This window comes from Typopeltis vanoorti, chromosome 16, assembly GCF_054136105.1.
Source record: "Typopeltis vanoorti isolate ZY-2024b chromosome 16, IOZ_Tvanoo_1.0, whole genome shotgun sequence".
Taxonomy (NCBI): Eukaryota; Metazoa; Arthropoda; class Arachnida; order Uropygi; family Thelyphonidae; genus Typopeltis; species Typopeltis vanoorti.
This window is the reverse complement of record NC_143564.1, coordinates 14,409,000-14,431,647: the sequence shown is the minus strand read 5'-3', so window position 1 is coordinate 14,431,647 and position 22,648 is coordinate 14,409,000. Positions and strand designations below refer to the sequence as shown.

Genomic DNA, 22,648 nt, shown 5'->3' with positions numbered 1-22,648 from the left:
TTTCTTTCTTATTCCAAATGAATTTATTCAATTGACTTCCCACCATACCAGCTTTGCTGATTCTGTTGTCTATTTCTATATTTAATTTACCATCTTCAGTAAAAATTGTGCCTAAGTAGCTAAAATGTTTTACTTGTTCCACAGGTTCTCCATTCACAACACAGTTGACATTTTCAATGATTCTGCCTATTTTCATTGTCTTTGTCTTTTTATTGCTGACCTTCATACCATATCTATTACAACAGCTATTCAATTTAGTCAGAGAATCTTGCAGACTTGTAGCGGATTTATTTAGAAGTATAACATCATCTGCATAAAGCAAAGAGCTGACATTAACATCTCCAATTTTGATATCAGGTTTAATACCACATTCCTTCATAATGAGATCCATATAGATAATGAATAACAGAGGAGATAATGTACATCCTTGTCTCACACCAGATTTAACATTAAACCATCTTCCTGTACTTCCTTCGATTCTAACTGCTGACTTACAACTCAAATAAAGAATAAGTATTGCTTGATATAATGCCCCATTGACACCATATAACTGCAGCGTATTGAATAGCTTCTCTCTTGGCACCTTGTCATATGCCTTTTCCAGATTGACAAAACTTAAATATAGATCCTTGTTATATTCCCATGCTTTCTCAACTATCTGTCGTAAATTGAAAATCTGATCCTGACAGCTTCTATTTGGCCTGAATCCAGCTTGTTCGTCACCAAGCTTTTCTTCCACAATTCTTCTCAACCATTTCTCAAGTATACTTGCATAGATCTTGCCAGGAACACTCAGTAGGGAAATACCTCTGTAATTCTCACATTCAGTTTTATTTCTCTTTTTATATATGGGTAATATGAGAGCTCTACTCCAATCATCGGGAATTCGTCCCTCTGTCCAGGCTTTCTGAACCATGAAGTGAAGCCACTGTAAGACTCTTATACCACCATACTTCAGCATTTCTGGTTGAATATCATCTATCTACTCCTGTTGCCTTTCCACATTTCAAGCCTTTGATGGCTTTTTCTACTTCAAATATGGATATGTAATCCTGACTGCATGCCTGGTCAGTGTTTTTTATCACTGCTTGTTTCATTTAGCAGTTTTTCAAAGTAATTACTCCATACTTCAAGGATATCTTTTTCTCCTGTTTTCATGTCACCTTTATCATCTTTAATTCTTTTTATAGCACTCTTTCCTCCATTCCTAAGCTTCTTCAACAACCTCGAGAATATTTTGCCACCTTCTTGATATTTATTTTCTATATTCTTGCCAAAGTCGTCCCATGACTTTTGTTTAGCTAGTTTTACACACTGTTTAGCTTTCTTACATTTGTCTCTGTATTCTGTAAGAGTGAAAGCTGACTTATTTGCCAGGAACTTTTGATATGCTTTCTTCTTTTCCTTCACTGCCTGTTTAACTTCCTGTGTCCACCAAGGAGTTCTGATTTTTTTATCCTTGCACACAACCCCACCGCATGCCTCTCTGGCAGAATCAATCAATGTTTTCTTCAGAGTTTGCCACTGAATCTCCAAGGTTTGATTCCTGTTCTCAAACTCTTTCATTTTCTTTTCAATAATCTTTCTGTATTTTAGTCTACAGTTCACATCTGAGAGCTGCTCAACTTTTATTCGCTTTAAAACTTTCTTACATGTTATTCTTTTCAATATGAAATTCAATTTTATCCTGCTCAAGACTAAATAGTGATCACTTCCAATTTCAAATCCTCTGTACACTCTGGTGTCCTGCACCAGGGAGAAAACATCACTATCAACAATAACATAGTCAATGAGACTTTTCATATTCCTAGCCTCTTCTCTCCATGTGAATTTGTGCACATTTTTATGTTGGAACATGGTGTTAGTAATAACCAGTCCATGTCCTGAGCAGAAATCCAACAGATATATGCCATTATTATTAGCTTTGCTCTTTTCTCCAAATTTTCCCAAAATATTTTTGTATGTCTCACAATCATTTCCTACTCTGCTATTTAGATCCCCAACAAGGACCAACTTTTCCTTTTTCATTGTGTCAGTTGCTTTTTCTAAAGCCTCAAAAAATTCCTCCACTTCTACCTTAGTAGAACCTTCTGTGGGACCATAGGCACAAATAAGTCTCATAGTCCAGTTCTCCATTCTCATATTTGCCCACATTACTGTACTTGAGACTGACTGCCATTCAAGAAGATTAGCCTCGTATTTTGTGTTGAATACTATGGCTACACCTTCTTTTCCTTGATTGTCATTGCCTGAATATAACATTTTGTATTTATTGCTCAGAAAGATCTCACCAGTTTTGGTCTTTTTTGTTTCAGTCACCCCTATTATGTCGATCTGGTACTTATCTAATTCCTCAGCTAGCTCCATTTCTTTGCCATTCAGGCTTCTTACATTGATAGTACCGATCTTTAACTCTGGTGATGTTGAGTTGGGGTTTGTTTTCAGATTTGTTCCAGTAGCTGACTTTTCACTGTTCGCCCTGGTTCCCTGGCGAAAACAACGCGGGCCTTGTTTAACCAGGCGACGCCCCAGCCGGCATGAAATTTTGTAATGTTGTACCATCATTTTTTATTTTGGTTTAACCAATAAGAATACAATTTGGTCGGCTAAATCCCAAATTGCCAGCCCATCCTCGTTCGTTCAGTATTAAAGTAGATACCCAACAGGGTGCACCACGAGAAGGTGAGGATTGGACATTAGGTCAGAAGCCCTGGTCGGTTCTCCGCATTCCTTTAAAGGCTATGTGGAGGTCTCCTCTCAGTTATACAGCTTTGACCCTTAAGCACCCCTCTAAAAAAATCACCTGAAATTAGATTCTCTGACCAGGCTTTCTTAAGCAGAGTAACTGTAAAATTTTTATACCTCTATATACAAGAATTATCCTATCCTATCCTTCACATCTGTCTAGGATGGGTTGAGTCCCCTCCTGACAAGGGGTTACTGGCGTATTAATGCAGCCGGTTCGCCATTCCTCTGCTGCATCCCGTAAGGATGATATTCACGACTGTATCCGTGTGTGTTCACAGGGCCGGTTTGCCTGCTTGCGGGATGAAAAATCCTGCTGTTCATTCCCAAGACTGGCTAACTTGGCTATGGCTGAGGAAGATCCTTAGGCTCCTCACATCGTCGATGGGAATCAAACCTAGGACATTCCTTCCCCAGGCATATGGTTATAAAGCGCATAGCCACTAGGCTGACTGTGCGGAATACGAGCATTACTGGTTGAATATTATCTATCCAGTTTTCTACCTCAAATACTGATATACACTCCTCATTGCATTCCTCTTGAATATTTTCTATTACTTTCTATCACTTCTTGTTACACTCAGCAATATTTCAAAGTTATTATTTCAGATATATACAGGATATCTACCTATTATTTTTTTTTTAAATAGCCTCCAGAACATTTTGTCAACTTCTTGATATTTACTTTCCATATTCTTACCAAAGTCTAAGTCTTTCCATGACTTTTCTTTTACTACATTTACACATTGCTTCACTGTCTTACATTTTTCTCTGTATTTTCTCACAGCACACACTGACTTACTTCTTAGGTACTTTTGATATGTTTTTTTTCTTTTCCTTTCTCTTTAACTTCTTTATTTCAGATTTAGATTTCTGATTTGTCTATTCTTACACAGCTTCACAATATGCCTCTCTCATTGAATCAATGTGTTTTTCAGTATGCCTGAGTTTCCAAGGTTTATTTCTTGTTTACAAACTCTTCCATTTTTTTTCTTGAATAATATTTGAGTGTACACTTCATCTCTGAAAGCTGCCTGATTTTGATTCTTTCTGAAACTGTCTTCTATTCTGTTCTATTCAATATGACATTCAATTTATCCTACACAGAGCTAAATGATGATCACTTCCAATTTTTAATCTCCTGTGTACCCTTGCATCCTTAACCAGCATGAATATTTTTAATGATAACATAGTTAATGAGGCCATTCTTATTTCTTGTATTCAAATTCACATGGGCAGAGGGCATCTTTATTTTGGAATATGGTGTAAGTAATGACTATTCCATATCCTGAACATAAATCCAGTAAGTACTTACCATTACTATTAACTCCGCTCATTTCTCCACATTTTCCCAAAACATTTCCTACTCTGCTATTAAGATCTTCAACAAGGACCAATTTTTCCTTTTTCATTAAGTCAACTGTCTTCTGGAACAACTCAAAAAAAATTTACCATTTCTTTCTTAGTAGAAAATCTTCTGTGATGACTATAGGCACATACTGTATCAGTTCAATTCCCCATTATTCTATTCAATATTGCCTGCCATTCAAGAAGATTATCCTCATATTTTGTGTTAAATGCTATAGCTACTGCTTCCTTTCGATTATCATTATTGCCTGAATAACATTTTGTATTTGTTATTTAGCAAACTATCACCTGTTTTTGTCTTCTTTATTTCAGTAACATCAATTATGTTGGCTTGATATTTCTCAAATTGTTCTGCCAGTTCTACTTATTTTCTATTGATACTTCTTACATCGATGATGCCTATCTTGAATTCTGCTGATGCTGAGCTAGTTCCAGTAGCTGACTTTTCACTGTTCTCCCTGGATTCCTGCTAAAAAAAGGGAGCCTTGTTTAACATCATAATGCTACATCTGTCACAAAATTTGAAATGGCATAAAATTCCATCACACTGTATACCATTAGTTTGATTTGGTTTAAGTCAGTAAGAACACAATTTGATTGGTTCAATTTCAAATTGTCAACCAATCCTCATTCATTATCAATGCAGATACCTGCTAATGGGATCACCAAAAGGAGGAGGAGGAGGACTGGAGACTGTCAGAAGACCTGGTAGGCTCTCCACATTTCTTAAAGTGATATCTGGGAGTCTTTTTCGTGTTATCTGGCTTTGATCTTTAAATGACTCTGTATATAAGTAAATATATAGTAAATCTTATAATACAATAATCTGAACTGAAAAATACACTACCATTATTATTGTGGATTATAAGCTGAACCAAGACGGAACACCCTGCCGGTCCCAATTCTTTTTTTGATTATTTTTGAAATCTTCCATTCGTTCTTTCAAGACTTTCATCTGTTCTTCTTGTTCATCCTGTTTCTGAGGGAATAGGTCTGGAAATTCAAAATTATAATTCTTGGGCTGTTAAAAAAGAAAAGGAGAAAGGATATACATATAAAGTTATTAAAAGATGAAATATGAAACCAGTAATTTTTAAAATATTCTGAAATACTATTGAAGTAAAAAAAAAGTGGAGAGGGGAGGGAGGATCTCAACTAAAAGTGATACATTTTAATATTATTTTTCTATGTGTGAAAATGAATCTCATGTCTGGATATGCTACTGCATGAGTCAGATAGGGATGAAATGAATGTGGCAAAACTGTATTTAAAACTTAAGTTTTAAATACAGTTTTGCCACATTCATTGTTTCCCATCCTGTGTTGAGGAAAGGTAGATGCATCTAAACTAGATGCAGTTCATCCTAAGAACTTTTTTTTTCAAGGAATATTGAATATGGAATTTATACCCAAACTTCAGAAGTCCTCTATCAAAGTTTAACCCAGTTGCAGAAATTTCTTGGAACAAGGTAAAGATGACTTCAAATGTTCATCATCAATTTCCTGATCCCCAAGAGGTGGTCAGGTTACCATGAAAAGCACTATATGATTAAGTTTACATTATTATTAATCACCTATATCAACAATTTTCCTCCAAATCAATCTATTACTTGTAAGCATTCCAATTCTTTCATCAAGTATTTTCATCTAGTCTTTCATCAAGTGATTTATTTCTAACCCAACTCTCAGCTCCCTAACTTAAAATACACTGTTGGCATTTTGGCTAATTTCTCTCTTATTTCATATAAATTTAAGACTTCAAATATTATGTATTGAAATTTAAATAAGAGATATTAGGTGATGTTTTACATGTACATTTAATTACAGAGTTGCATCATGCTAATTAAATTAAGAGCAGTATGGAGTAATTTAATTAGTTATTGCAGACACAATACTGTGATGAAAAGAAGTAAAGTAATAAGAAAACTGTCATAATATTAAAAAGTATTGAGCAGGCATTGTAAACTGGATACAAGTGATTTTGCAGAGTGAACAGAACTGGGAAATAAAATTATTCTCATTGATGAAATCATAATTTAATTTTCATTCTCAAATCATTTGCTCATACAACAAGATGGAATAAACAAGGAATAAATTAATCTGAACTGATTTTTTTTTTGTTTTTGTTGGATTCCACCCACAGAAGTCCATAAACATACAGTACATGAGATAAGGTATACCATCCACTCAATCAATAATTAACAGCATTTTGTTGAAGATCAATCAGGGTTAAAAGGATTTACCACTGGTAAAGATGTCAGAGGCAGTTTTTCTTGTATGAAGAATACAGAAATTTAAAAGCACTTAAGATCACAGTTGCAGAAGTCGAAATGTAGTGAGTGTAAACATTGCAGCCTGACTAATAGGAAGTAGGGGAAAGAATACTTCTAATATTGACTAAGTCTTACAAAAATTTAAAAACATATTTTATCCACTGAATTTAAAAAATTGTTAAGATACTAATAGCTATGTGCAATAGTAGCTAAACAAAGTCATGGGGAGACTGGTAAGAATATAGAAAATAAATATCAGGAAGGTGGCAAGATATTCTGGAGGCTATTGAAAAAGCTTCTAGAAGAAAAGAAGCTATGCCAGGCCAATATTGGATTGTGGTTTTCAGCTTTACTTGCCAAGGTTCTTAAATGATGTCAAGAAAATCAAGGATATTCAAAGAAGGTTAATTAAATATGTTGATAGATTGTATCATAATAGTTATAAGAATCAATTGGTTAATCTGATGAATTTATCTAACAGGAGATTTAACTGAAATTAATAAGGTGGTTCAGGACAATATATAAGACAGATAGCATGAGTATGCCTAACTAAATGAAGCTCTACAAGAAGGTATAATGAAAACACAGTAGTTGATGAATTTCATGATATGCATATCAGTTTAGTCACAGTGGTGATTACTCACTATATGGTTCACTTGCTGTTTCTCCACTCTCCCACCAGAACTGATTCTGTTGGTCACAGACTATGGGATTGATTTTCCTCCTGTTTTTCTCCATATAAACATAAAACTGAACTTGAATGCATTTGGTAGTAGTTACATATACCAGATATAAATATGAATTTGTCTAATTTATCTACTACATAAGTCTCCTGGTGAAGGCTGATGATAATAATACATTCTATGTCATTATCCGTAATTCATAAAGTGCATTACTAATGATAAGAAGAATAAGTACAAAATATAGTACTTACCAATGTAACGAATGCTACTCGAAAATCATCATCTTTTATTAAGTAACCTTTATGTGTTCTCTTTATCTCTCCTATGCAGTAAAGTGAAAACAACTTGAATATCACAAATAAAATTTGATTAACTGATTTTAAAATTCAGTCCTTTAATTCAAGATTTAATAAAGATAATTTATAATCTAATAATTTATACAGTAGAAAGTCAACTTATTCAACACTAAACATAAAGTTGAACTTCTTCAATAAAAAGCAATTTCAATTAGAGGAATATGGCCAAATTTCAAAGTGGGAAAGGAAACTGGAAAATGAAAATTACTTGTGTCGTTGATCTCACAGATAGGTGGTATAACTGGAAGAATTCTCTGCATTATTTTAATGATGTAAAGGGCAATCAGTATAAAAAAAAACTGGATCTTATAGTTTTCTAACACAGGAAACTATGATTTAGCAAAAAGGTCTATTTTAGCAAAACAAACTTTTTAATAAAATTTCCTGTCCCATTTTGTTTCAGTTATCATACAACCCTAGGTTAGTTCTGCTCACACATTCTTGAATGCTAATGATGCCAAGTTCCTCACTAACATTTCATTTTTAATATTATTCTGCCACTGACCTCATGTATTTATCTCCTGATCTTCCTGATTGTTTCATTTCTAGGTCAACTTTCAGATCCACAAATCAAAACTGATTTTAATACTATTTCATATATTGTTAGTTAAGTGATGTGAATAATCTCTGTTATTCCATATACATTTATTCAAGTGGTTCCACATCACACTAGCTGCTTATTACATTATTTATTTCCAAATCTAATTTGCCATCTTTACTAAAAGTTGTCCAGAAAAGCCAAAATGTTTTATTTGTTCTATAGTACTCCAGTTGATATTTTCCATCTGTCTATTTTCATAGTTTTAATATTTTTATTGCTGATTTTCATACAAAATTTGTTACAGTAGTTATTCAATTTACAGTAGTTAAAATCATGAAGAGTTGAAACGAATTTATTTAGAATTTTAACATCATGTGCATATACTATAAAGCCAAGATTAACAACTTCAATTTTTAAATCAGTCCTTTATACTATATACTTTCCACATAATGCAATCCACATAAATGATGAATAACATCAGAGATAATGTGTATATATTTTGTTTTTGCACCTGACTTTACATTACACTATCTTCCTGCATGTCCTTCAATTCAAACTGCTGACTTACAATTTATATATATATATATATATTGCAGTGCATGATGTACCATTTACACCATATAAATGTAACATTTTGAACAGTATTTCTCTTGCCACCTTATCATATGCTTTTGCCAAATCTACAAAAATGATCATTGGTATATTCTCACAATTTTTCAACTCTTTGTCTTAAAGTAAAAATATCTAATTCTGCCAATTCTTATTTGGCCTCAATATGGCCCTTCTCCAGAATGCTTGCATAATTTTATGCAGTAACTAGCATAAAAGTTTTATATTTCCATGTTTAAGCATTTCTGGTATTACTACTGACACACACACACACACAGAAATAAATAGACATATCCACTCCTGCTTCCTATCTACATTTCAGGTTCATAATAGTTTTTCCTATCTTGAATACTAAAATGTACCCATAACTGCATTCTTTCTGGTTGTTTTCTACAATAGTTCTCTCATTGTTTATTAATAATTTTGCAAGTAATTGCTCTTGCCATCCAAAATATAACTATAAAGGTGATGTAGATATCCCAGGATGATTTAAATAAACTGGTATGGTGGGTGAATGATAATGATTATCAATTTAATGTTGCAAAATGTAAGTTATGTATTTCAGGTCGAAAAAGGTTACATACAGATGGTATGTATCACGCAGATGGTTCTGGATTGCAAAAATTGACGAAGCTATGGTGAACAGAGAGTTGAAGTTCAAAGGTTATCTTGCAAAAGTTGATAAAATGGCTCAAAAGATTACTTGGATGTTAAAAAACATGCTAACAAGTAAAGATAGGGAAGTTATTATCCCTCTTCATAAGGCTATGATTCACCTGCACCACTGTGCACAAATTTGGTCACCTTATTATATTATTGTCAGGAACTTGCAACATAACCCTCCCCTAACTTCTTAGGGTCTACTATGAAATTTTCTTACATATTTTCTTTTCAATATAATACTCATTTTTCACCTGCTCAAAATAATGGTGATCAGTTCTTATTTGATTTCACTGTATGCCATGAACTAGTCTGAAAATATTTTATCAAAAAGTAAAGTAACTGAAAAGACTTTTTTTTAAAAAAATTATTTTGCGGTCTCTCCATGTGAATTAAAATTACCATTATAACTTTAATGGTACACACACACACACACACACACACACACACACACACACACACACACACACACACACACACACACACACACACACACAGTACCACCACCACAAGAACGAAATAAAGAAGATTATGTATTAATATACATAATATTAATACTACTAATATTTTGTAAGATTTCAAGTCAGCATCTTCAGTGTGCAAAATACTTGTCATAGTACAGAAGGCACTAAACAATTCAGTAATTGTGGAAGCAAATGAAAGTTATAATGGAGAAATAACTGAAGTCTCACCATGGTGTCCTCTTAGTCAAGAGGATAAAAAAAAAAATAAACACACACACACGCACCTATCAGTATGGAGTCAGTATTTAAAAAAAAAAAACCTCCCAAAAGTAATGCCTCCAGTGTGGCAGATCCCCATCAAAGTCAGTGAAGTAAAAAATGAACAATCATTTGAAGTCTATACTTTAATTTATATTTTTCATCATAGGTCTTTCCGAGCCATCATAGTGAAGCTCTTCAGGTTACTTTCGGAACTGCATTTTCTCATTTCTGCTTTGATCTATGTCAAATGTACCTCAAACTTCAAATCTGATCTCTTTGATAACAGGTCTAGTGAATGTCTTGTGTGGCCTTGTGACTCATATTTCAAAAACAATGGCCATTCCTTAGTGCAAAATGATTAGTTTGTTGTTTAAACTCTGTCAAGGTTTTGCAAATTTACTACTGTCCCTTTCACCATGCAATTTTTTTAACTGTATAAATCATTCCAATCTTTTGTAAACACAGTGCATAGAAGATGATGAAAAGATAAAAAGAACTACATCTACTCCACCAACTAACTCTCAATAGTTGCTAAATCTTTTAGTGTTCCATATTTCTTGTAGTCTGCCCATTGTTATCCATCCATTACTGATTCTACATTTTATGGTTTCAAAATAGTCTAGATCATTGAGCCTAGGTAATTGAATTACTTTACTTGTTCTATATTATTGTTTCCTATTTTCATTTGGATTGCTTCTCTTTTTCTTTCTATTATGATTAGTTTTGTTTTACTAAAACTGATTTTGATATCATATTTGTTATTTGTCTGATGCAGTTTGGTCAGAATATTTCCTAACTTTTTTTGGCTGTCTGTAGTGATAACCATGTCATCAGCATACTTTATTAAGTGTGTTATATTTCTTCAGTTTACGGTTATGCCTTTTGCACAGTGCTTCATCTACTACTTCTTTTAGGTACAGGTTAACATAAATATGGTGACAATGGGCATCCTTGCATAATTCCATTTTTAATTGCTATTTGGTCTGTTTCTATATTTTTGTATTTTACTACTGCTTGTGTTTCTGAATAATAATTCTTAAAACAACTTAATAGGTATTTGTCAAAACTTCCATTTTCTAGAATATTAATGAGTTTACTTCTGCTTATTGAGTTGAAGGCATGTTCGAAATCTATAAACAGCAGTAGAGTTTTTTGTTTTTGTCTCTCACAAGATCTGCTAGTCTGTTTAACATGAAAATTGCATCTATGGTGCTTCTCTTACTTCTGAATCACATTTGCTCTTCTTCCATCTGTTCTTCATAGGAATTTCTAACTTTGTTTTTGAATAGTACTGATAAATATTTTATATAAGAGACTTAGAAGTTTAATGGGCCTGTAATTAGTCTGGCATCTATTTTTTTGTGGATGGGTATGATATGACCTGTTCTCCATTCAGTTGGTATATTTCCTTCTTTAGTATTTTTATTGAACAGTTCCCTTAAGTAATTTATTGTGCTTTTCTTTCCTTTTTCCAGAAGTTCTTTTTGAATATCTCTATGCCTGGTGCTTTATCAGTTTTCATTTCTATGATTGCTATATGTATTTTTTCATTGAGGATGTCTTTTGTGTCAGAAGTTTCTTCTAGGTGGAAGACATCTTGATCTACACTTTCTTCAGTTGCAAATGTCTCCTAATAGTGATTAGTCCATATATTTTTTATTGTTTCACTGTTACTTGTTGTAGTTTCACCTTTTTGCAATACTGAAACTGGGTTAAGTGAGTCTATTTTTGTTTTATCACTGTATCATTGTTTATCACTTTATATACATCTTTAGTTTGATTCTATGTTTTATGGTTAAGGGTAAAAGCTGTATAACTGAGAGTAGACCTCCACGTCGCCTTTAAAGGAATGTGGAGAACTGACCAGGGCTTCCGACCTAATGTCCAATCCTCACCTTCTCGTGGTGCACCATGTTAGATATCTACCTGGATAATGTACGAATGACGATGGGCTGGCAATTTGCAGTTTAGCCAACCAAATTATATTTTTATTGCCTTAAACCAAAATATAAAATATGATGGCACAACATGACAAAATTTCACACTGGCTGGGGCATCGCCCGGTTAAACAAGGCCCCTTGTTGTTTTCGCCAGGGAACCAGGGTGAACAGCAAATAGTCAGTTATTAGAACAAATCCTAAAACATACCCCAACTCAACATCACCAGAGTTTAAGATCAGTACTATCATAAGAAGCATGAATGGCAAAAAAATGGAGCTAGCTGAGGAATTGGATAAGTACCAGATCGACATAATAGTGAAACAAAAAAAAAGTCAAAAACTGGTGAAACCTTTCTGAGCAATAAACACAAAATGTTATATTCAGGCAATGACAATCAAGGAAAAGAAAGTGTAGCCATATTATTCAACACTAAATATGAGGCTAATCTTCTTGAATGGCAGGCAGTCATTATTCACAAACATTATTCAAGAAAAAATGAAAGAGTTTGAGAACAGGAACCAAACCTTGGAGAGTCAGTGGCAAATCCGAAGAAAACATTGATTGATTCAGCCAAGGGAGGCATGCGATGAGGTTGTCTGCAAGGAGAGAAAAATCAAAACCCCCATGGTGAACACAGGAAGTTAAAGAGGCAGTAAAGGAAAAGAAGAAAGCTTATTAAAACTTCCTGGCAAAAAAGTCAGCTTGTGCTCTTAGAGAATACAGAGACAAATGCAAGAAAGCTAAATATTGTGATATTTAGTCAGGTAAGACCCAAGTGTACTTATAAATATTTTAATGCTCAATATAGGTGTTAGTTATTTTCAGTTCATTTAGTTGCATAACTGGAGGAGTTTCTCACCACTTCACATTATTAATGTAAAACAGTCCATTTATTTTTGCCCAATAACTGGAACCAGTGTCAATCTTGGCATTCAGGTTCTTCAAAATAGCTGTTATATCACCTTTCTTAAGAATAGAAACCAAACTTACAGCATTGCTCCTTGAAAATATGAAATCTTAAGAACTATTTAAATTATTAGTGGAATTAGAGAATACAAAATGATACCTGAAATTACTTTTGTTCTGACTTCAGCTACAGGAACATTATAGATTTTTTCTAAGTAGTTTTTGACATCAAACTTTGTCATTCTGCAAATAGAAAGGGATTGATATTATTCTTAAGAAGCCTTTTGATCAGTACTTAACTTATACTTTGAGTAGTATTAGTCAGTAGAGGTGAACTTTCAGAAACAAACAATTTGTATTTACAAACATTGCATGGATTAATAAACTATGGCTCCTAATTCATTTAATGAACAAAGAACATGCTTATAAACATTTAACAATGCAAAGTTCACTGATATTTTACGACTCATAACAGAAAATGTCTAGTTCAGTAATTCCCAATGTCATGCCATACCGAGCATTTTTCACTTGTTCCACTGAATCCATGTTATTGTTATGCACATTTAAATATTTAAAAATAAATTTACTGATTATGAAAGTGCTAAAAAGTAGCAAAAAATATTGAATGATTTCAACAGTAAAATAAACATAATCAAGCCATCTGAAAATGCTAAATCACTTACTTGAACTGATCATATTTATAATGTTCATTGTTCTAAAGTTGCAACAAATTTTAAAAGACAAACAAAAAAAATTGTGATTATACCTACAATGCAGAGCCTCCATAGCTCAATCAGTATTGACAAAGCCCTTTGGTTGGAAAGACCTGGGTTCGATTCCCGTCGGTGACGTGAGGAACCTTTATCTGGTCTCTTCGACTAAAGATGAGTTAGCTGTTCTCATACAGAGGTAAGGGATTTTTTTTTCAACTGGAAACTGATTTTTTGTCCCCCAGGATTGAATGTCATGAATTTTTCGAAAACGTTTTTTTATAATTGAAAAGTGGCTTAGAACTAGGACTTTGAAAAGAAGAGCAAATGAAGCAGGTAATGCTAACCTTAATTGTAAAACATGTGTTGTAACGGCGAGTAAATCTGATACTATTAAAGTAGAAGAAACAAGCAGTTCAAAGAAATGCAAAAATACATGTTTGGAATTTGGAATTCAGGAGATGAAAGTGAACAGAAACCTCAATGTGTTTTGTGTTATGAAGTGTTGCCGAATGAGTGCATGAAACCTGCAAAACTCCGATGACATTTAGAAACTTGTGATGTGAAAAATAAGCCAAATGAATTTTTTCAGCGATGCTTATGGACATTAAATCATGGGAAAGATAATTTCAGCCATGGTTTCCATTAATAGCAAAGCACTGGAAGGATCCTATCTCTTAAGTTTGTGCATAGTGAAAACAGGGAAACCTCATTCTATCGGGAAAAATTTACTACTTCCAGCTATAAAAGATGTGGTAAAAACTATGTTTGGCAACAAGTTACTAAAAGATGTTGATTTGATTCCTCTTCAAATGACACCAGTCACAGAATTAATGATATGGCAGGTGACATAGAATCTCAGTTAATCGAAAAAGTTAAGAAGAGCTCTTATTATGCGTTACAAATAGACGAGACTACTGATGTTACAAATGATGCGCAGTTAATATGCTATGTAAGATATGCACATGATAACAACATTCATGATGATTTTCTGTTTTGTAGAACTTTGTCATCCCGAACAACTGGAGAAGAAATAAGTTTTAAAAGAGGTATACCGTGAGTAGACATATCGATACAAAATTAATAACGGAAAAAACTCACGTACAAAGATTATTTAATAGTATGATTTTCGCCTGTGTGTCACAGGCATCTTCAGTACATTAAGCTCAAATTAAACAATAACTGACAAGTCCAAAAAGCGCCACCAAAGTAGCTGGTGTAAGATAACTAAAAAGGTCAATAACTTTCCTAAAAATAAAAAAATAAAATAAAATAAAAATAAAAAAAATAATAAATAAATAAAATAAATTAATTAAAAAAAAATCAATACAATAAAAAGTTAGGAAAGATTAGCTGATTTGTAAAGTACTATCTCCCATAAAGGGGATAGACATAAGCCGTCGGATCTGTTTAAGTTAGGAGAATGAAGTTGAGTTTCACATGTTTCTTTATAAAGGCGTTCCATGAGAAACTGACTTCTGTGAAGAACTCTCGTCTTTCTCCAATGAACTCTGTGTCTAGTGAAGATGGCATGTTCTGCAAGTCCAGACTTTTCAGGTTTAAAGTATTCAATATAAGATTGGTGTTCTTCTAGCCGAATAGAGGCAGATCTTCCCGTTTGTCCGAAATAAGATAATCCACAAGAGCACGGAATCTGGTAGACACCTGGATGATTAAGATTTTCACATCTTAATCATCCAGGTCCTTAGCTTGTCCTTAGGAGAAGTGAGAAAGGTGGAGATTTTTCTAAACGGTCAAAAGGCAACAAAAATATTCAGTGGTTTTAAAACTTTTGCTATACGTTCGCTGATGCCTTGCACATAAGGGATAGTAATGCGCATTATTTCTTCTGTGTTTGAAGAGGAAGACATATTAAAACTACTCAAAGTTCTTTTAATGAAGCAATTCTTATAACCATTAGATAGAAAGGAAGAAGTTATATATTGTAGGTCTTTCTGTAAAAGATCATCTGAAGAACAAAAGGAGTGGGCCCGATGAACCAGTGTTTTAATAGTTCTTGCCTTTTGACTAGGATGGTGATGAGATTCCGCATGGATATAATGGCCTGTATGAGTCTTCTTTCTATAAACTGAGAAATGTAGGTTACCATCTGGTTAGCGAAGAATTAGAAGATCTAAAAAAGCTAACTGCTTATTTGATTCTACTTCTAGGGTAAACTTGATCCTAGGATGAAATGTGTTTAACTTAGTGAGAAATTGTTGAAGTTCATCCGAAGAGCCATTCCATACAGCAAAAATGTCATCGACATATCTGAACCAATGAGTAGGTCTGGGAGAAATGTTGTCAAAGATATGTTGTTCAAAATGTTCCATAAAGAAATTGGGGATAGCAGGAGAAAGAGGATTATCCATTGCTGTTCCTTCAATTTGTTGATACAACTTATTTTTAAAGGAAAAATAACCAGAATTTATTACAAAATCAAATACGTTTACAATGTCTGAAGGAAATTCCTGTTGTAGTAATTCAATGCTTTCCGAAAGAGGCACATTTGTAAATAAAGAAACAACATCTAAACTGATCATGATATCAGAAACATCCAAATAAAGATCTGAAATTTTATTTTTGAAATTCAAAGTATTTTTTATATAAGTATGAGTTCGTCTAGTTGAAGAGGAGAGTAAATTTGATAAAAATTTTGAGATTTTGTAAGTGGGGCAACCTATACAATCTATGACTGGTCTTAACGTAATGCCTGGTTTATGAACTTCTGGAAGACCATACAATCTAGGTGGACAACCGAAGAAGGTTTTAAGTTTTTTCTTTTGATCTTCATTCCATGTAGATACATTATCTATAAGAGAATTAAGTCTCTTCACAAAAGTCAGTTTCTCATGGAACGCCTTTATAAAGAAACATATGAAACTACTTCATTCTCCTAACTTAAACAGATCTGACGGCTTACGTCTATCCCCTTTATGGGAGATAGTACTTTACAAATCAGCTAATCTTTCCTAACTTTTTATTGTATCGATTTTTTTTTAAAATTTATTTATTTATTTTTTAAAATTTTTATTTTATTTTATTTTTTTTATTTTTAGGAAAGTTATTGACCTTTTTAGTTATCTTACACCAGCTACTTAGGTGGCGCTTTTTGGAATTGTCAGTTATTGCTTAATTTGAGCTTAATGTACTGAAGATGCCTGTAACACACAGGTGAAAATTATACTATTAAATAATCTTTGTACATGAGTTTTTTCCGTTATTAATTTTGTATCGATTGGAGAAGAAATATTTCACTCTCAATAATTACATAATACACAAAGGGATCCAATGGGAAAAATGTATAGGCTTCTGTTCGGATGGAGCTCGCACTCTTACAGGCAGGCATAGTGGGGTTGTTTCTAAGATCAAAGTGGCAGCACCGGATATGAATTGGGTGCACTGTTTCATATATAGAGAAGCGTTAGCCTCCAAGGGAATGCCACCAGAATTTAAAACTGTGCTATACTACGCTGTCAAGCTATTTAATTTTATTAAAGCTCGACCGTTAAATAACAGGTTATTTTCAGTACTCTGCGATTAAATGTGAATATACACAACTTTTGCTTCATTCTGAAATTCGCTAGCTTTCCAGGGGCAAAGTACTAACAAGGTCATATCAGAAAGTTTTTTACCTTGGGTATAATATACGTTAAAGATCTTTAACATATATTATACCCAAGGTAAAATACTTTCTACATTTATATCTCCTCCTGAGATTTTTATTTAATAAGGTTAAAACACCTTATGGTAACTTGTTCTGGTAAAATTCTTATAAGCTCTGTATTACTAAAATCTTGGTATTTGTAGCCTGGCTCCCACTGATGAGACCTCAATAAAGGTCGAAACCGGTCTGGGTAGTGGCCCCCTTGCCTTTAATACATAGCATCATACATCTCCTCCAAGAGATGTGCTTTGCATTAAGGGTAAATATTAAGAACAGTGATCAGAGCTTATTCCACCTTTACCACGAGTTGCACTATGTATGGGGTTACCCCTACTTGTAGCGCAAACTTGACTTACTTGTCTGTTTGCTTACTTGGGTAATGGATTAAAACCAGGTTTATTTATATTTAAAATAGCTTGGTATCTTTAAAGGTTATTTCAATTAAGGTACGAAGTTTTATTATTTGTAAATGAACGTAATTCTGATTTTGCATCATTCCTTGTTGACAAAGCATGGTCATCAACACTATCCTATCTTTCAGACATTTTTTCGAAATTAAATGAACTAAATCTCTCCCTTCAGTGAAATTTTTTAACTATTCTTGATGCCTACGACAAAATAAAGGCATTTGAGAAAAAACTGGTTTTATGGATTAATTATGTAAAAGACAAACAATTTGCACCTTTTCCAACATTGGAATCCTTTTTAGTGGAAAATGATATTTTTGTTCATTCTGAGTTTGTGGAAAGGGTTTGTGACCACCTCAAAAATCTGAAACGGAATTTTGAAACATATTTTCCAAATAACTTTTATAAGAAATTTCTGTAGGTTCATGATCCATTTCAGGCTTGCAGTCACTAAAATGACCTTTCGTTATCAAAAAAAGGAATAGTTAATTGAGCTTTCAAGTGACGGTGGGCTTAAAATGCAATTCCGTGATCTTGGTTTTGCTCGATTTTGGATCTCGTCTTCAGTGAGAAGTGAATTTCTGGAATTATCGAGAAGCATTAAAAATCGTCATGCAGTTTTCTCCAACCTATCTTTGTGAGAAAGGATTTTCATCGCTCCTTCAAATAAAAACAAAATACAGAAATTGTCTTAGTGTGTGTGTGTGTGTGTGTGTCGATCTTCGAATGAAGTTGACCAATATTGAGACAGATATCCAGCAACTCTGCAAGGGCCGAGAAGCTCAACCATCTCATTAAACGTAAGTAGTAACATAGTTATATCATCTTATTTATTTGTTTAATAAAAATTAAAACTTTGTTCAATGATCATACACTTTTAATCGTTTACTTCCAATTTAATTAATTATGTTGCCATATGTATTCAAAACATGCTTTTAGATTTATTATAAATGGCACAGTTTTTCTGAAATGTTGGTAATTCCTACATACGTTTTTTAAAAAAAATTCCAAAAAGTCAAAACAATGTATAGGGAAATAAATTAAAAACACTATGTTTATTTTTGAAGTAAAACTTTAATTCCAACATTCTAAAATGTTATTTTTCTTGCTTTTCTGTTTGCAAAATCGTCGATGACATTGTCGAAGTCTATTTCATCAATCAGTTGCTGTTTTATAGACAGTATGGCATGATTTCATAAACGCCAAAAAAGGTGCTGCCAGAGGCAGATCTCCCCCCAGCTACGCCTCAGTAACTTAGTGGTCTGCAGAACTGTTTTAGGCATTTTACTGGACCTTGGGCTTAGAAAGGTTGACAAACGGTGTTGTAATTTATATATTTACAATATATGTATATATATATATATAACGATCTGTATTATTAACTTGGAATTGGGATATGTTCATATTTATATATACTGACTTACATACGAGAAATGGAAAAAACAATTAAATTTATTCAAAACGCAACATGTATCATTGGATTGTCCGACTTCTTCAGGCGTGGGAACATAGAAAGCAAATAAAAAATGCTATAAGAAACATTGTATCACTATAAAAACAACTATTATAAAATTCATTTAGCTTTGAACTGTAGCTACAGTCCATGTTGAAGTTCTATTGTTGGGCATCTGCATGCATCGGACTTCACGAGTGTGCCAATATCGGATAACAGAGCTGAAAGAGTCTGGTAGATTATAACTAAGGTTATTATTTATATGATGAGGGTCCATAACAATTTCCTTAGATTTGACTATGCAGGGTTCTACCTCGTCATGGCATATATGAAGGTTTGAAGTTGTTGTCCAGTTTATCTCATGTTGACAGCCTTCATCATTTGTGTTTACCGAAATATTTAATGAGATTTTACTGAAAACAGTACATGGCTTGACAGGGCCCTTGCTCTAGTTCTTTTGTAGGCAATGTCTCTCTGGTGTTCTTCCAGATGCAGGAGGATGGATTTTTCAGTTTGGCCATAGTATTATTTCCTGCAGTTTACATGTGATTTTGTACACTACTGGGAATTGTAGAGGGTTGTGAGCTTGTTTGTATTTGCTTAAAATCAATCTTAGTTTAGGAAGAGTAGAGAAGCAGGTTTTTATGCTGAACTTTCGTAAAATTCTTCTTAGTTTCGTGGAGAATTTCTGAGTTGTTTTGATTGCAATGGTATAAATGCTTATTAATAGTTTTCAACGAGCAGCCATTACTTGTGAAGGTTCTTTGTAGATGTTGTAGTTATTTTTTAGTCTTCATCACCTGACAGTACAGATCTGGCACGATGTGCTAGAGTTGAGATGATACCCACTTTCTGTGGGATAGTGATGTGAGGACGCATGTATGTATCCATCTGTGTGTGTAGATTTTTATAGAATCAGATGTCTTAGTAAGTCTTACGTCCAGGAAGGGAAGAGATCCATTTTCTTCAACCTCCATTGTTAATTTGATGTCTTGGTTGTTTTTTTGAAGTTGTTTAAATGATTTAAAAAAGACTAAAGGTTATCGGTGCCGTGTTCCCAAATAAGAAATATGTCACCTACAAATCTCAGCCAAATTTTTGGTTTAAGAATAGCTGAGGAGATTGCCTTTTGTTCGAAATCTTCAAAAAAGATGTTAGCTAATATAGGAGACAGGGGGCTGCCCATTGCCAATCCCTTTTTGTTTGTAGACTTTTTTCTCATATTGAAAGTAGCCAGAGTGAACGCAATGTGATAGCAAGGAAAACTTGTTTTGAAATCTTCTTCTTTAAAATATCGAGAACCTCTTGAGTTGGAACGTTTGTAAAGAGAGCCACCATGTCAAAGCTCGCCATGATATCTGAAGGCTGGAGTTTTAAATTTTTGATTTTCAAGACGAAATCTGTTGAGTTTTTTATATATGAAGAAGAATTTCCTGTAAAACCTTTTAAGGATAAAGTCAGAAACTTAGATAAGCTGTAGTTAGGCGAGTCATTACTATCCACGACAGGTCTCAGCGGGCAGTTTTCTTTGTGTATCTTTGGGAGACCATATAACCTTGAGATGACTGGATATAAAGAGCGAGCAGCAAGGCGTATGTTTCATGGAAGTTCCGTGGCTTTTTGTAAGAGGTTGTTTGTTTTGTTATGTATCTCCCTTGTTGGATCTCTCTCAATTTCCAAGTATGTATCTGACTGTAATAATGCCAAGATTTTGTCATGGTAATCTGTTTTATTTAGCACTACAGTTGTTGCCTTTGTCAGCTTGTATGATAACGATGTCTTTGTTATTCTTAAGACTTTTTATGGCTAGTCTTTCGCCAAGGGAGATGTTGTCAGATGGAGGTCTTGTATTGTTAATCGCAAGTATTGCTTTCATGTGACGTAAACTGGTGTCCGCAGCAGAAAGTAGTGATACAGCTTTCTCCATCTTAGTTAAGAACATTTCCTTGGGAATAGTTTTAGGTGCAAAGCCTGAATTTTATAATAGTTGTTTTTATAGTGAAACAATATTTCTTACAGTATTTTTTATTTGCTTTCTATGTTCTCATGGCTGAAGAAGTCTGATAATCCGATGAAACATGTTGCACTTTGAATAAATTTAATCGTTTTTTTCCAGTTCTCGGATCTAAGTCAGTATATATAAATATGAACATATCCCAATTCCGAGTTAATATTACAGATCGTTATCGTATACCTTCTGACAGGTATAATTTCCAACATAAGAAAGCTTATGAGAAGACACTTAAGAGTATTGGTGTTATCTTATCTTCCTGAAACGTTGTAAGTTCTCTTCTATTATTCCTAAATTCCTACAATTTAGAGAAGCCATTACCAGTGAAAAAGCACACAGAATCTACCAAAAAGCAAAACCAGAACTTTTAGGAGAGAGGATTAATGATACCAAACATAATTTAGCTCTTCTCTTTTCTCAAAAATCATCTTTAGAAATCCATTTAGCGACTTCGTTAGACTGCATGTCAAGGAATCATGTTCAAGAAATAAGTACACGTCGAGCATTAAGATCTCAAAACTTAAACAAACAAGCTTATCAGAAAGTTTAATTCGCTAAAGACAATACAAGAACAACCAGCCGCTAATAATCTTCATGGAAGAACTAAAAAATTAGTGATAAACCAACTGTCATATGTTCTAAATCATGACAAAGAACAAATTGTCGAAAAAAGGTCTCAATTTTGTCCTTGCGCCTAAAACTATTCCCAAGGAAATATTCTTAACTAAGATGGAGAAAGCTGCGTCACTGCTTCCTGCCACAGATGCAAGTTTACTTCGCATGGAAGCAATACTTGCGATTAACAATGGAAGACCTCCATCTGACAACATCTCCCTTGGCGAAAGGCTAGCCATAAAAAGTCTTAAGAATAACAAAGACATCATTATCATACAAGCTGACAAGGGCAAAGCAACTGTAGTGCTAAATAAAACAGATTACATGACAAAATCTTGGCATTATTACAGTCAGATACATACTTGGAAATTGAGAGAGATACATAACAAAACAAACAACCTCTTACAAAAAGCCACGGAACTTCCAGAAAACATACGCCTTGCCGCTCGCTCTTTACATCCACTCATCCCAAGGTTATATAGATACACAAAGAAAACTGCCCACTGAGACCTATCATGGATAATATTGACTCGCCTACCTACAGCTTATCTAAGTTTCTGGCTTCATCCTTAAAAGGTTTTACAGGAAATTCTTCTTCATATATAAAAAACTCAACAGATTTCGTCTTGAAAATCAAAAATTTAAAACTCCAGCCTTCAGATATCATGGCGAGCTTTGACATGGTGGCTCTCTTTACAAACGTTCCAACTCAAGAGGTTCTCGATATTTTAAAGAAGAAGATTTCAAAACAAGTTTTCCTTGCTATCACATTGCGTTCACTCTGGCTACTTTCAATATGAGAAAAAAGTCTACGAACAAAAAGGGATTGGCAATGGGCAGCCCCCCATCTCCTATATAGCTAACATCTTTTTTGAAGATTTCAAACAAAAGGCAATCTCCTCAGCTGCTCTTTAAACCAAAAATTTGGCTGAGATTTATAGATGATATATTTCTTATTTGGGAACATGGAAACGATAAC

At 33.7% G+C, this 22,648-nt stretch overlaps 1 protein-coding gene across 1 annotated transcript in view; it reads right to left on the bottom strand.

Moving 5' to 3' along the window:
• Positions 1 to 22,648, bottom strand: part of mRpL23 (mitochondrial ribosomal protein L23) — a 40,128-nt gene that overhangs the window by 5,715 nt on the left and 11,765 nt on the right. The window contains exons 3-5 of the mRNA XM_090406356.1: positions 12,967 to 13,049; positions 7,320 to 7,390; positions 4,961 to 5,134 (exon numbers count right to left, since the gene is read on the bottom strand). Of these exons, the coding sequence (XP_090262482.1) occupies positions 4,976 to 5,134; positions 7,320 to 7,390; positions 12,967 to 13,049 (313 nt within the window). The 3' untranslated portion in view covers positions 4,961 to 4,975. The remainder of the gene's footprint in view (positions 1 to 4,960; positions 5,135 to 7,319; positions 7,391 to 12,966; positions 13,050 to 22,648) is intronic.